We start from the raw sequence: 13,114 nt of genomic DNA on the forward strand, positions 1-13,114 counted from the left end.
CCTCTTTGAAGCTGCCTGAAACTCCGTCAAACCAATATCCTCTCAGTCCAAGTCAGAATGATCTGTTCTGACTTGCAGTGGCTCGGCAGGGTCTCAGGTCAAGGTCTTTCCCGCCCTCTACAACCTGATCCATCTAATTGGAGATAAAGAAAAAGAGGACTTGGTTCTTCTCCTCCCAACGGACACCCTGTGAGGCAGAGGAGGCGGAGAGGGCTCTGAGAGAACTGAGTGGCTCAAGGTCACCCAGCTGGCTGCATGTGGAGGAGAAGTGGGGAATCAAACTCTGGCTCACCAGTTCAGAAGTCGCCAATCTTAAGCACTGCACCAACCTGAGACATTCCCTTTGCAAAGCAATGTCCTAACAATTAGTTATGGCCCTGCTTTTATTTGATGCTTTTATTTCACAGCTTGAGAACAGCCCTCAATTTTGACCCTCCCTGTCTGGAATACTGATAGGTCTTACTGAAATTGTTTACAGCAGTGGTCCGCACCCTGTGGGGGAGGGCGATCCGGTGGCCGTGCATGCACGGCCGCTGGTGCAAATGCGCATGCGCGGCGGAATGCGCGGCGGCATGCGCGGCGCAAACACATATGCGCAACACTTCTGTGCATGCGTGCATGCACAAAAACTGCCACGCATGTGCGTTTGCAGCCGTGCATGACGCAAACACGATGCACTGACCTGCCACACATGCGTGTTTGCGCCGGTGGCCGGTGGCGTTTGCGCCGGTGGCCGTGCTTCCCTCTCACCCCCCCTGCAAAAAGAAGCTTGCTGGGCCGCAAGCTGGGCCGCTTTGGTGGCCGAGGGAGCCTTGGCCCGGTGCCGGGCCGCAGCCCAGTGGTTGGGGACCACTGGTTTACAGCATTTAACATTTTTTGTGTTCTTCACTTTCTCTCTTTGTAAAATGAACACTGCACACACACCCCGTTAGCATTTGCAAACACACTCCCTAGGTACACGTGCGTGCTTTAAGCTTATCATTTGCACTGCTCTTCCCTGGTCTTTATGACCGTGAGTGAAACTTTCCTCTAGGTACCCTTATTTTTTAAAGTCAGACTATCCTTTCCCAGGGATGGGGCCTTTGCTCTAGTGGCCCCCAGCTTACAGAACCTGCTCACAAGCTCTTTCTGAAACCAAGCCAGAACCTCAACCAAGTTTTCAGAACTTGGTGTGTTGATTGCGCAGGGGTAGTCAAACTGCGGCCCTCCAGATGTCCATGGACTACAACTCCCACGAATTGGGAATTGTAGTCCCACTGGCAGGGGCTCGTGGGAATTGTAGTCCATGGACATCTGGAGGGCCGTAGTTTGACTACCCCTGGCTTAAGCAGATTGTATGCTGCTGCCATTAGATCAGGTTTTTGGTGGTTTGATATCTGGGTTTCAGTTCTTAGGCTCACAAAGTCTGATGCCCTCAGATCTACACCACCTGGTTAGTAATTTTTTAAACCTTTATTATACAGCTACTGTAAATACAGTGTGGTGCAAATCAACCCTTATGCCAGCTTTCTGCATCTGGACGTTTTTATCACTTTTATCACTTTTCCAGTTCCAGGTAGGAGCTCCTGAAAGGAGGTTCTTGTGGCAGCCGAATCTGCCGTTGCTCTAATCAAGCAGGTTACAATATGTCAGGGGTGGCAGGGGCTCATGGGAATTGTAGTCCAAGGACATCTGGAGAGCCACCTTTTGGCTGTCCCTGAATTTTGTACCTTTACAAGCATTTTTTACAACTTCCCTCCCACCTTCTGATGAGGATATAAGGACTGGGAGATCTCCATTCCTGCATGTGTCTCACAAGCAGGAACTTCGACTCCTGAAAGCTGAAAATCTTGTCGGTCCCTAAAGTAATACGGATCTCAAATCTGTTTTAACACAGACTCACATGGCTCCTCCCTGGGATTTGGGGTTGGATCCCATGGACTGATTCCGCTAGTGTGGCCTTTCTCAACCTTGTTGAGAAACCCCTGGAACATTCTTCAGGCTTTGAGAAACCCCAGAAATGGCACAATGGTGCAGGATATGGTTGGGAAGCAGAGCTGTGGACACGCCCACTCGGGGACCCTCCCGACCCCCGGCAGGCCCATCGTTGGCTATTTTGGGAGAGGGGAGCGGGTTGACATGACCATATATGGTCAAATCACCCAATAAATGTTGAACAAATTTTTAAAATATATCGAAATTAATTCATTGCCACCCATTGAGGAAACCCTTAGGGCCCTCAAGAAACCCCAGAGTTTCACAAAACCCTGGTCAAGAATCCCCGCACTAGGGGGGTCATTTTCTCCCAGCAGTCAAGCCTTTTCCAGGGCAAGATGCTTTTCTGGTATCAGAGGAAGCCTCCTTCCTCTAGAGTGGCCTTTTTCAAACTTTTGACCATGGAGGAGACTTGCAATAATTTTTTAGGCTTAGAGGAGCCCCAGGAATTGTGTCCGCTGGCCACACCTCTTTGCCACGCCCCCCAGAAGTGACATCACCACCTATGTTAACAGACAGGCTCAAGGAGGACTGAGGGGGGGAAGGAGAGATGGGAGTAGACATGTAGGCTCCACCCCCTCCCAGGCACAGACACCATGAAATGATTTGTGCTTGGGAGGAGGGGAGAGGGAGCAATGGAAATTACTGGCTCCCTAGCTTGTGGTCAAGTCCACTAAAGCAGGAGGGGAAAGGCCACCTCCGAAAGTCCTCTGGACCCCTGGGGGGTTCATGGACCCCTGGCTGGGAATGCCTGCTCTAGAGGAAAGGGCCTCTGCTAGGAGAATGGGCTTGCAGGATCCAAAGGGTAGTTCTCTGAACAGATATTCTGTTCCAACCCTGGAAGAAAACTCTATTTTTCCTCTGCTGGCCCAAGCAGCCATCCCTAGGGACTCCTTAAACAAGCTGCAAATTGCAGCTCACTCTTTCGAAATGACACAATCTCTCCACCAACAAACCTCCATCTTGCGGCCTCTGAAGCCAGCTCTCTCCCTGCCGGCCCTCCTTCCCTTTCCTCTCCTCTCCCCCTCCACCCGGACGGATTGTGCAGACGTCAGCAAGAAGGTTGACCAAGGATGGCTGGCAGAACAGGCGTTGGGAGGAGCTGAGCAAGAGAGAAAATCTCTGGGGGGCTTCCCTGACCTCAGGGCTCCTTCCTCTGTTAACCACACAGGACAGAATGAGACTTTAGGGGCAAAACGCAGCTTTCAGCCCCACATTTCCCTTATGGGCTAATGCAGGGCTGGAGTGGGTTCTCAGAGGACAATCCATGGGGCAGGGAGACTGTTTAATCTTGCCTTCCCCTTGCTGATACTCCACTGAACACCCCTCTCTCCCCCTTAGTTTCCCTAGCCAAGTTCTGAAACCAGTAATGAGTTTCTGAGGAGAAAGAAGGGGGTGAAGGCACAGAAGGCCGCCCCCATTCTCCCCACTGGTACTCTCGCCAAGTGCCTCCTGCCCCTGTGTTCTCCATTATTTTGGAAAGAGAGTACCTGGATCCACAACATTTACCACAAAGAAAACATTTTGTGCTACCCTCAATGTTTTATAAAGTCCATGAATGAAAATGCAGACAGTACCACTACATTCCGTAGGGCCTGATTCACCATTTCAGTCCAGTAATGCGATGTCTTAATATATAACAAACATGTTGCCAGATATTTATGTATTTATTGCAACTTAATTAAAACCACGTATTGGCCCCAAATAATATCCCCACGATATAAAAGAATCATACAGTGATGTCCAATATTCACCTAATGCAACCTTGACCATGCGCGTTTCGGACAAACAGTCTTCTTCTATGGTCAAATCTATGGATTTCACATTGGCTCCAGACACTGCAGTATTAATATGATAATTTCTATAACATGGACCAAGTTAAGATTGGTATAAACATTATCTGGAACTCAGGCAGGGATATGAGTTCAGAGTCCTCATATAGAGAAATTTCTGGCTTGGTTGAATACGCGTGTTTGGAATGGCATTCTGATAGTGTACCTTTCTATCCTGAACCAAGGAAATATAGTACAGATACCGTAAGGAGTCAATGTTATTGTAGTAGTATCACACTTTTTGGTTCTTAATTCAATTTGGGGGCTACTTTTTTTCCTCCCTCTTTTCCTTGTTTTTTGTTCACCATTTCAGTCCAGAATCTAGATTCATCTCAGATGTTGGGTGACCCTGACTAGAAGAAGAAAAGTTGGTTGTTATACTCCGCTTTTATCTTCCAGAAGGAGACTCAAAGCAGCTTACGGTCGCCTTTCCTTCCCACCCTGTGAGGTAGCTGCGGCTGAGAGAGCCCTGATATCAGTGCTCTGTGAGAACAGCATTATCAGGACTGTGATGAGCCCAAGGAGTGAACCCACAAAGAGAGCTAACAAGCAAGTGAAATGATACCTTTCTCTTGGATGGGCATGCTACTCTTTGGAGTCATTTTTTTTAATCGATTGGTCCTCTGAAAGATATCATCTTATCAGCTTCTGTGATGGATCTGACAGCCAGGGCAGCTGTCTATACCAGGGGTAGTCAAACTGCGGCCCTCCAGATGTCCATGAACTACAATTCCCAGAAGCCCCTGCCAGCATTCTGGTCTATACCCTCAAAGTCCCAAGTCATCATTTGAAATCAACCAAAACATCAAGCCCTCAGAGCTGCAGGGGCAGAGAGGGAGAAGGGGCATGGCAAAAGAAACTGAATTCTTTCAGTGCAGGCCTCACCTCGGTGAGCGTATAAGCAGCTGCAGCATCCCTCTGCAACAAGCCCTGTATGTCCGCGAGGTCGTTGGAGATGCCGAAGGATGAATTATCCTTAGCTTTTTGATTCAGCTCTTGTAGGACTTCATCAGCCTTCTGAGTCTTGTGTTTCTGGTCCCGGTGCATGGGAGGAGAGGGGGGAAGAGAGAAGGAACATAATGTTATTTGTGTACAACACATCCAGGATCTTATTGTTAGGTTGGTACTTGTGTGTTGTAAGCAGGATCCTGCTCTTCTCCCTTTTGTGAACAGAACTGGAAAGAATCCTGCTGCAGTGGCCGGCTGCCCTGGAATGGTGGCCAGAAGAGGGGAACTTTTGTTCACCATCACTAGTCAGACCTGGCCTACATGACCCCCTGGGGGGTGACCCACACATCTTAGAAGGCTTTCAGAACTTTTGGAGTCAGACAGGGGGGCACTTGAGAATTTGCAATGGACTCTTAACAGCCAGCGGCAGAGAGTTTTTATTATTTGTTCTATGCTGCTCAAGCTGCCCGGAGGATAAAATCCTGGATCTTCCATTCCTCTCTCTGCCTCCCCCCCATTTCTCCCCCTCCCCAGTGGTCCCTTTCTCTGGCTTCTGATTCTCTTGCCACCCTGACCCAAATAAGTTGGGCATGGGGGAGGGGGGAGGTAAGGGGGCTTATTTATTTATTTATATACCGCCCTACCTTGTGGCTCAGGGCAGTTAACAAAGAACATATATTGTGTGATACAATGCAACAGAGTACGATAAAAGTGTCATAAATGCAGTGTCATCGACACAGTCATAACGTAACATAGGTAACTTTTATTCACAGAATGTTTAATCACAGTAACATTACGGTTGCACCCCCGTAAAACATCTGGTTGGGAGGGGGTTCTGGGAGCCCAATAGGTGTCATCTTTGGCCTCAACCAAATGCTTGGTGGAAGAGTTCCATTGTGCAGGCCCCAATGGTAGAGGGCTTTGAAGTAGGAAACACAAGAGATGCACTCGCTTCAGCCTTCCCCCATCCCATCGGATGCCCAGCTGACTGACAGCTGTGAGTTCAGCCATTCCTTTCCTCAACCTCTTCCTGCCATTACTCCCTCCACAAGCTTTAAAAAAATTTCCCTCGGAATGCTGACTTTGCTCTCACAAGCTCTCAATCCGCCTTCTGTTGTTGTTGGAGTGGCAAGATCTGTGCCACTTTGTTTTGAGAGTTTTTTAAAAGTCCATTTAAAATTTAGATATTTCGACAAACCCAGGGGTTCTCCTGGATTTTCAAAATAACAATAACAATAACAATAATAACAATAATTTTTTTAAATCCCCCTTTTCTGTTGAGATCCCCATCATGCTGGTGTTTTGATCCACCTTCTTGAACTATATTCAGAATTACATGTTCTGATAAACAAAATTGCCTTGTTTGGGTTGCTGTGTTTTAAAGTTCCATTTCTTTTCAAATGAAGGTGACAATCAGTGATAATGTGCTTGACGAGGACTAAGTGGATTAAAGTTAAGAACCACTGGCCCAGGGGAGGAAGGGATACTGGAAGCACACACCCCTCCCTTCCAATATGAAGTCTCTTACCTCTTTTATCTTTTGAAAAAATCATGAAGTATCTATTTGTGCCCCTTTGGAATGAAGCAGGATTCTCAACAAATCAGGGCAGCTGGTTTAGTCTGTTGTGACAAATTTACACAGGAGTCCAGTAGCACCTTAAAGACTAGCAGCATTTGTTTCAGCATGATCTTTCATGAGTCAGAGCTCACTTCCTCCTGGGGTCCACAGGCACTCCAGGGGGGGGGGGTCCTTGGTCTTTCCCCTCCTGCTTTAATGACCTCAGCCACAAGCTAGGGAACTGGCTGCTTCCATTGCTCCCCCTCCCAGGCACAAGTGAGTTCTCTCATGGTTTCTGTGCCTGGGAGATGGACAGAGCCTGCACGCTTACTCCCGCCTTAAAACACCTCCTGTCTCTCTCTCCCAGTCCTTGAGCCTGCCTGTTAACACAGGTGGTGATGTCACTTCTGAAGGTGTGGCCAGCTGACATCACTTCCAGGGCTCCTTGAGGCATGAATAATTATGTCAGGGGCTCCTCCATGGATAAAAGGTTGAAAAGGGCTGCCATATATGCTTCCATCCCGAAGAAAGTTTCCTGATTCATTCAGAGAGTTTATTGTTGAAATATCTATGGGATGATAAGTGTAATATGGTTTTCTACACAGATTCAACATATTGCAAGATAATGATTTGTACATGGAAACCACTTCTAAACAACCTGAGTAGTAGCTAATGATGATGTACTTCTTATGCTTATGATCTAGTTTCTTAGACTTACGCTTATTTTTATGACGCTACATTGGAATCCTACTGGTCAATGACCGTGTCAATGAACTGATGGATCGCTCTTGCCCCCGAGCAGAATTACCGAGCAGAATAACCCAGAGGGCACCTCACCTCTTCCAGTTTCTCCACTCGGCCCACCAACTTGGTTGTGAGGGAATGCAGCTTCAGTAGGTCTAAGCCGTAGAAAGCTCCTTCCAGCATGTCAATGACGGCTGCCAGCTGCAGAACAGAAAAGGGAACGGTGAGATATCTGTGGCCGCCTGCAAACTACAGGAAGCTCTGATGAACCAAGCTCACTGGACAGCCGTGGGAAAGCCCAGCTCCCTTCAAAGGGCCGTTGTCAAAATCACTTTGTATATGCCAAACAATTCTGAAGAAATAATGTCATGCTTATTTCACAGACCTCTTTCTCGACAATCCTTGCTCCCAATGAAAATAAAGACTGTACAAAGGTTACACAGTATGTTAAAATAAATTGGAACAACAGAGTTGCACCATGTGAAGTCCTTCTTGTCCTTTTCAACTTTATTGACAGGTGGAAGACTTGCCAGAGCATTCCCTGGTTCATTAAACACTTTCGCAGAATCATTTTCTTCAGTGATAAGTAATCTTGCATGATATGCTCTGACCGTAAAAAATATAACATAGGTTTCAGTTTAATCTTGTCAAAGATGTGGAAGGCCATATTTTTCAAGGCCAAAGCATACTGTGTTAGGCTTGGAGTTTTTTTTGGAAAGCTGTTATCAGCAGGATTACTTGTCACTGAAGAAAATCATTCTGCGAAAATGTTTAATGAACCGGAGAATGCTCTGGCAAGTCTACCCCCTGTAAATAAAGTTGAAAAGGACAAGAAGAACTTCACATGGTGCAGCTCTGTTGTTCCAGTTTATTTTAATTCTGTGTAACTCAATGAAAACAAGTCAGACTCTCTCTCGTTTCCAAACACTAAAATATATACGATAGGGAGAACCCCATGAGGCAGTTTCCCCCGGAGCAGTGATACTCAGTGGTTTGGGAGCCACCAGACTGCTCTCAGAGATTCCACCTGTGGCTTTTTTTGTTTTTAGCTCTGTTCCTTGCATGACACTTGGCCCATGTTTCAGAAAAGTGGGCAAGGCCCTTGGCTGGAGGGGCTTGCACTTGGCAGGTGGTTCCCATTCTGAAGCAGCTGCCCCCAGAGGAACAGGTAGACTGCAAACCTCCCTGAGAGACAGGCCTCATTTCAGAGGAGGAAGTAAACGTGGCTCTTTCAGTAGATGACAACTGTGTCTCTCTGTGAGCCACAGAGTGAGTCACACTGTCCTAGACGTGTACTGTTAGACTTCAGGTAAAGACATTCCTGAAGGTTCCTCCACATTTAAACAATACCTTTAAATAGAAAGCTCACAGCTCACAGAGGCCTAATGTATTCCCATTTTCTATTAACACATTTTTAAAAATATGGGCAACAGAACAATCAGTCTTGTAGGGCTACACCAACCGGTCATCCAGATGTGTGCTCACACCAGAGTAGTGATAGGGGCATTCCGAGATACAAAGAAATTCATCCTCATTGATAGGGTGCCAGAAGTATATTTCATAAGCAGGACTGGATTTATGCACGAGCAAAGTAAGCTACAGTTTAGGGCCTTGCATTATCGGGCTTTAAATACAAACAAATGACTAAACATTACTAAACCTCCACCTTGAATAAAATGTTCTCACTTTGTTCTGCTGCTTCAGAGCAACACGGCTACCCACCTGAATCTAAACATTACTCAAGGACCATTTTGTAGGCCTCTTCACATGTCTTAAGTTGGTCCTGATCATACAAGCGAGACAAACAGGCCTCTGCCCCCAAGGAGCACACAATCTGAAACCAACCCTGGGAAAGGCAGCACAAGAGAAACCAGATGAATATTAGAAAACACAGTGACACATACTTAAGTTTGGGTGCAACTGGGAACTTCCAGAGTGCTCCTACTTGACCGTCCACAGGGCAGACCCAGAAACAATATAATGTAGTTTGTCACTAAAGTTACCAACTCTGGTTTAGTATACTCCAGGAGATTTTGGAGGTTAGTATAGGGTTGTCAGGTTTCCTCCGCTCACTTGTAAGGGATGGGAGGGCAGAGGTGCCACAGCCAGGTTGAGAATCTCCTGGGGATTTGAGGACTGGCCATGGTGAGGGACCTCAGCGGGGTATAAAGCTGCAGATTCCACCTTCCAAAGCATCCATTTTCTCCAAGGGAACTGATCTCTGTAGTCTGGAGATGAGCTGTAATACTGGGGGAACCCAGCTTCTCCCTGGAGGCTGGAGTCCCTCCCTAGGTTGGTGCCTAAGGAAGGTGGAGCTTGGGTGGGAAGGGACCTTAGAAGGGATGTGATGTCACAGAGTCCACCCTCCGAAGCTGCCATTTTCTCCAGGGGGACCATCCTGGTAGTCTGGAGATCAGTTGTAATTTTGGCAGAACTCCAGGAGGCTGGTAATCCTATTTGGCCCCCAGGACAATGGGCACATGCCCACGTGCCACATAGTCTTTCCGTCTTCGTTCATTGTTAAATGGTATAGCTGTTTCTTATAGCCTAGGATAGGTTCTTCTTTTTTCTGCTGCTATATTCATTTTTGAACCGTCCTCTTCTCATGGCATAGTCTTTTCCAGCAGGGATGAAGGGAAGCAAGATCCCAACAGATGTTTCCATTTTCTGTACAACGGGGAACATTTCATCCCGGTCAAACCTGTTCAGGGTTTTCTTTCTCTCTGCTACATTATCGTTTTCCCAAATTCTCTCTACTTTGGTATTAGAGAGATTACTTCCTTTTACTTGTACAAAACTACAGGACATCTAGAGTGTGACTGAAAAATGTTGCCTCGAACTGACCCTGGTTCAACCAGACTCGGCAGTAAAAGGTTCTCTTCTTTTAAAAAAAAATATTAAACTTTGAATCTCGGGCCAAAACAAAACAAAAAAAACCCGGTGCTAAATGAATCTCCGAACTGTGGGTGATAAATTGCTTCAAATTGTGTTTGGCAGGAGGCAGGCTTGGATGGCTTCCTTCTGCGTTTTCCCAGTTTGGATTCTAGAGCCAAGGATGTTTGCATAACCCTCTTCGGGGAACCTTGTGAATTAGGACTCTGGAACGCGGTGCCGTCCCTAGACAACAAGGACCTCTGCTGCAGCTGGCAGCCATTGGCTCCCTTTTTGGGAGGCCTCAGGAAAGGGCACAGGGAGCAGAAGAGACCCTGCGCCCTCTAGAGGCAGGCCTAAGCCACGTCACTCGGACAAAGGACAGAGCATCTCGGGCGACGACATGTTGGTGTTTTGTACCCCACTTTTTACTGCCCAAAGGAGTCTCAAAGCGGCTTACAATCACCCAGCCTTCCTCTTCCCACAAGAGACAACCTGTGAGGGAGGTGGGGCTGTGAGAGCTCTGAGAGAACTGTGGCTGCCCCTTCCTCTGCATGTGGAGGAAGACTGGGGAATCAAACCCGGTTCTCCAGATCAGAGATCGCCGCTCTTAACTACTGCACCAAGGTGGCTCTCGCAAGTAGCCATAGATTATTTTAAATTAAGATTAGTTTGAAGTTGCCTTATGTTCTCATAGCTCCATACAGTCTGTGCTTGGTATAATTAGGAGTTGCCCTCAACCATGCTGCTTGAGTTGGTTTGACTGGAGGCTCCAGAGATTACTTAATTTATTGATACTACTCCCCATAATCTATAGGGTTCTGAGTAAATTCCAGAGGTTGAACCTGGGGCATTCTCCTTACAAAGCCCGTGCTCAACCAGTGAGCTACAGTCCCTTCCAGAGGTTTGGTTATGTACAGATTTAAATAAATGTCCTGAAAAACAGGAATTCTGTGACCACTTCTATGATTTCAAAGTCCTCTGAATGAAAGGGCCAATTCTTTAATGGAAGCTTATTGTGCTTTCACCTTGACCTGGATAGCCCAGGCTGCCTGGTTTCATCAGATCTCAGAAGCTAAGCAGGGTCAGCCCCAGTAAGTGTTTGGATGGGTGACCTCCAAGGAAGTCCAGGCATGCTACACAGAGGCAGGCAATGGCAAACCACCTCTGAATATCTCTTGCCTATGATGTGGCCACTGGCCATTAGTCAGCTACAACCTCATAGCAAAAAAATGTGATTTCAGCTTTATCTTATGCAAGTTGGCTTAGTTGTAAGCACTGCTTTATTCAGTGGGGCTTTAAAAAGGTAAAGGTATTCCCTGTGCAAGCATGGGTCATGTCTGTCCCTTGGGGTGACGCCCTCTAGCATTTTCTTGGCAGACTCAATACAGGGTGGTTTGCCAGTGCCTTCTCCAGTCATTACTGTTTACCCCCCAGCAAGAGCAAGCTGGGTACTCATTTTACCGACCTCGGAAGGATGGAAGGCTGAGTCAACTTTGAGCTGGCTGCTGGGATTGGACTCCCAGCCTCATGGTCAGAGCTTCAGACAGCATGTTGGCTGCTTTACCACTCTGCACCACAAGAGGCTTACTCCCAAGTAAAAATGTATAGAATTGAATCCTAATGCTGCCATCCTAAATGGTTAACACGCTTCTTAAATCCACCAAAGTCAACATGCTTAAACATTTACCATTGTACCACAGATCAACTAAGGATGGAGATTAATTAAATTATGAACAATGTTGTTAGAGGAGAGAGCTCAGTGTTATCTGAAGGAAGTTCATTTGTGGTAGGTAGATTCAGACCAGACAAAAGGAAGCACTGTGGAGCAGTAATATGAATTCATCACAACAAGATTTTGTCTTTTTAAATTCAAGGAGAATAGGTCCAGCTGGCACTACTAGCCATGGGAGAATTGAAGTTTCCATGTTCAGAGGCAGTGCAGCTCTGAAAACCAGGCTCTGTGAGAGTCCGGAAATATATGGGTAGACAATGTTGGAACCACAATGCAGGGTTAGAGGAACCCTAGGTCTGATCTCCTATAGTTCTTCCCATGGCCATCTTTGAACACTAATAATCATCAGACCTCATCATGAGCCACTGCCCCTCCCCTTGCAGCCAAAACTGAATACTATTAAGACATGCAGTCTGAAGCTCTGCCCATGGGGCTGGGAGTTCGATCCCAGCAGCCGGCTCAAGGTTGACTCAGCCTTCCATCCTTCCGAGGTCGGTGAAATGAGTACCCAGCTTGCTGGGGGGGTAAACGGTAATGACTGGGGAAAGCACTGGCAAACCACCCCGTATTGAGTCTGCCATGAAAACGCTGGAGGGCGTCACCCCAAGGGTCAGACATGACCCAGTGCTTGCACAGGGGATACCTTTACCTTTACCTTTAATCAAAAATCATACTAATAAAAACAGCTAATCAAAGATACAAGTTGAAATATTTGGAGTTCCACTGCTCCCATTTATCACTTCTATTTATTTATTTTGTTTATACCCCATGTGTCTCCCAAAGGAGACCCAAAGCTTACACGATTCTCCTCTCTTCTATTTTATCTTCTCAGCAACCCTAAGAGCATTTGTTGGTCATTCCCCAAGCTGTCATAGTAGGGAGGGGATTCAATCCTGGGTTTCCAAGATCCTCATCTAACACTCTTACCCAGCCTTTCTCAACTTTTTTACCATTGAGAAACCTCTGAGTCATTCTTCAGGCTTTGAGGAACCCCAGAAGTGGCGCGATTGTGCAGAATATGGATGGGAAGCAAAGCTGTGTACATGCCCACCCATGGCTCCTCCCCACGTATAAACTGTGTTGCTCTCTTCCGCCATTTCCAGCAGATGTTGCGGAGGGTGAGAAGTGAGAAAAGGCGACAGAGAAGAGCGAGACAGAAAAAAGCTGAGGAGGGGATGGGAGATGCAATTATTTTTACAGATGTGCGGAAACACCCTCAGGATTCCTGAAATTTTTCAGGTCCAAGATACCTGAATCCAAAAAAACAATTTTTTTCTTGCACACCCCTAGAGGAAACAGTGGGATCTAAATTTTAAAATGGTTTCAGGTTGCAGAATGTGGAAAGACTTCAAAGAGCCAGAGTAGACAGCAATATGCTAGATGGATGACATAATGCAGCTTTATTTATTCATATACCCTCAAAGGCTTGGTTAAAGAAGGTGAATGAGAAGG

At 46.7% G+C, this 13,114-nt stretch overlaps 1 protein-coding gene across 1 annotated transcript in view; it reads right to left on the reverse strand.

The window, feature by feature from the left end:
- Window positions 1-13,114, reverse strand: part of OLFML2B (olfactomedin like 2B) — a 35,252-nt gene that overhangs the window by 6,631 nt on the left and 15,507 nt on the right. Inside the window, exons 3-4 of the mRNA XM_077332569.1 lie at window positions 7,150-7,257; window positions 4,692-4,838 (exon numbers count right to left, since the gene is read on the reverse strand). Coding sequence (XP_077188684.1) covers window positions 4,692-4,838; window positions 7,150-7,257 — 255 coding nt within the window. The remainder of the gene's footprint in view (window positions 1-4,691; window positions 4,839-7,149; window positions 7,258-13,114) is intronic.

The sequence above is a fragment of the Paroedura picta genome, chromosome 4, assembly GCF_049243985.1.
Source record: "Paroedura picta isolate Pp20150507F chromosome 4, Ppicta_v3.0, whole genome shotgun sequence".
Taxonomy (NCBI): domain Eukaryota; kingdom Metazoa; phylum Chordata; class Lepidosauria; order Squamata; family Gekkonidae; genus Paroedura; species Paroedura picta.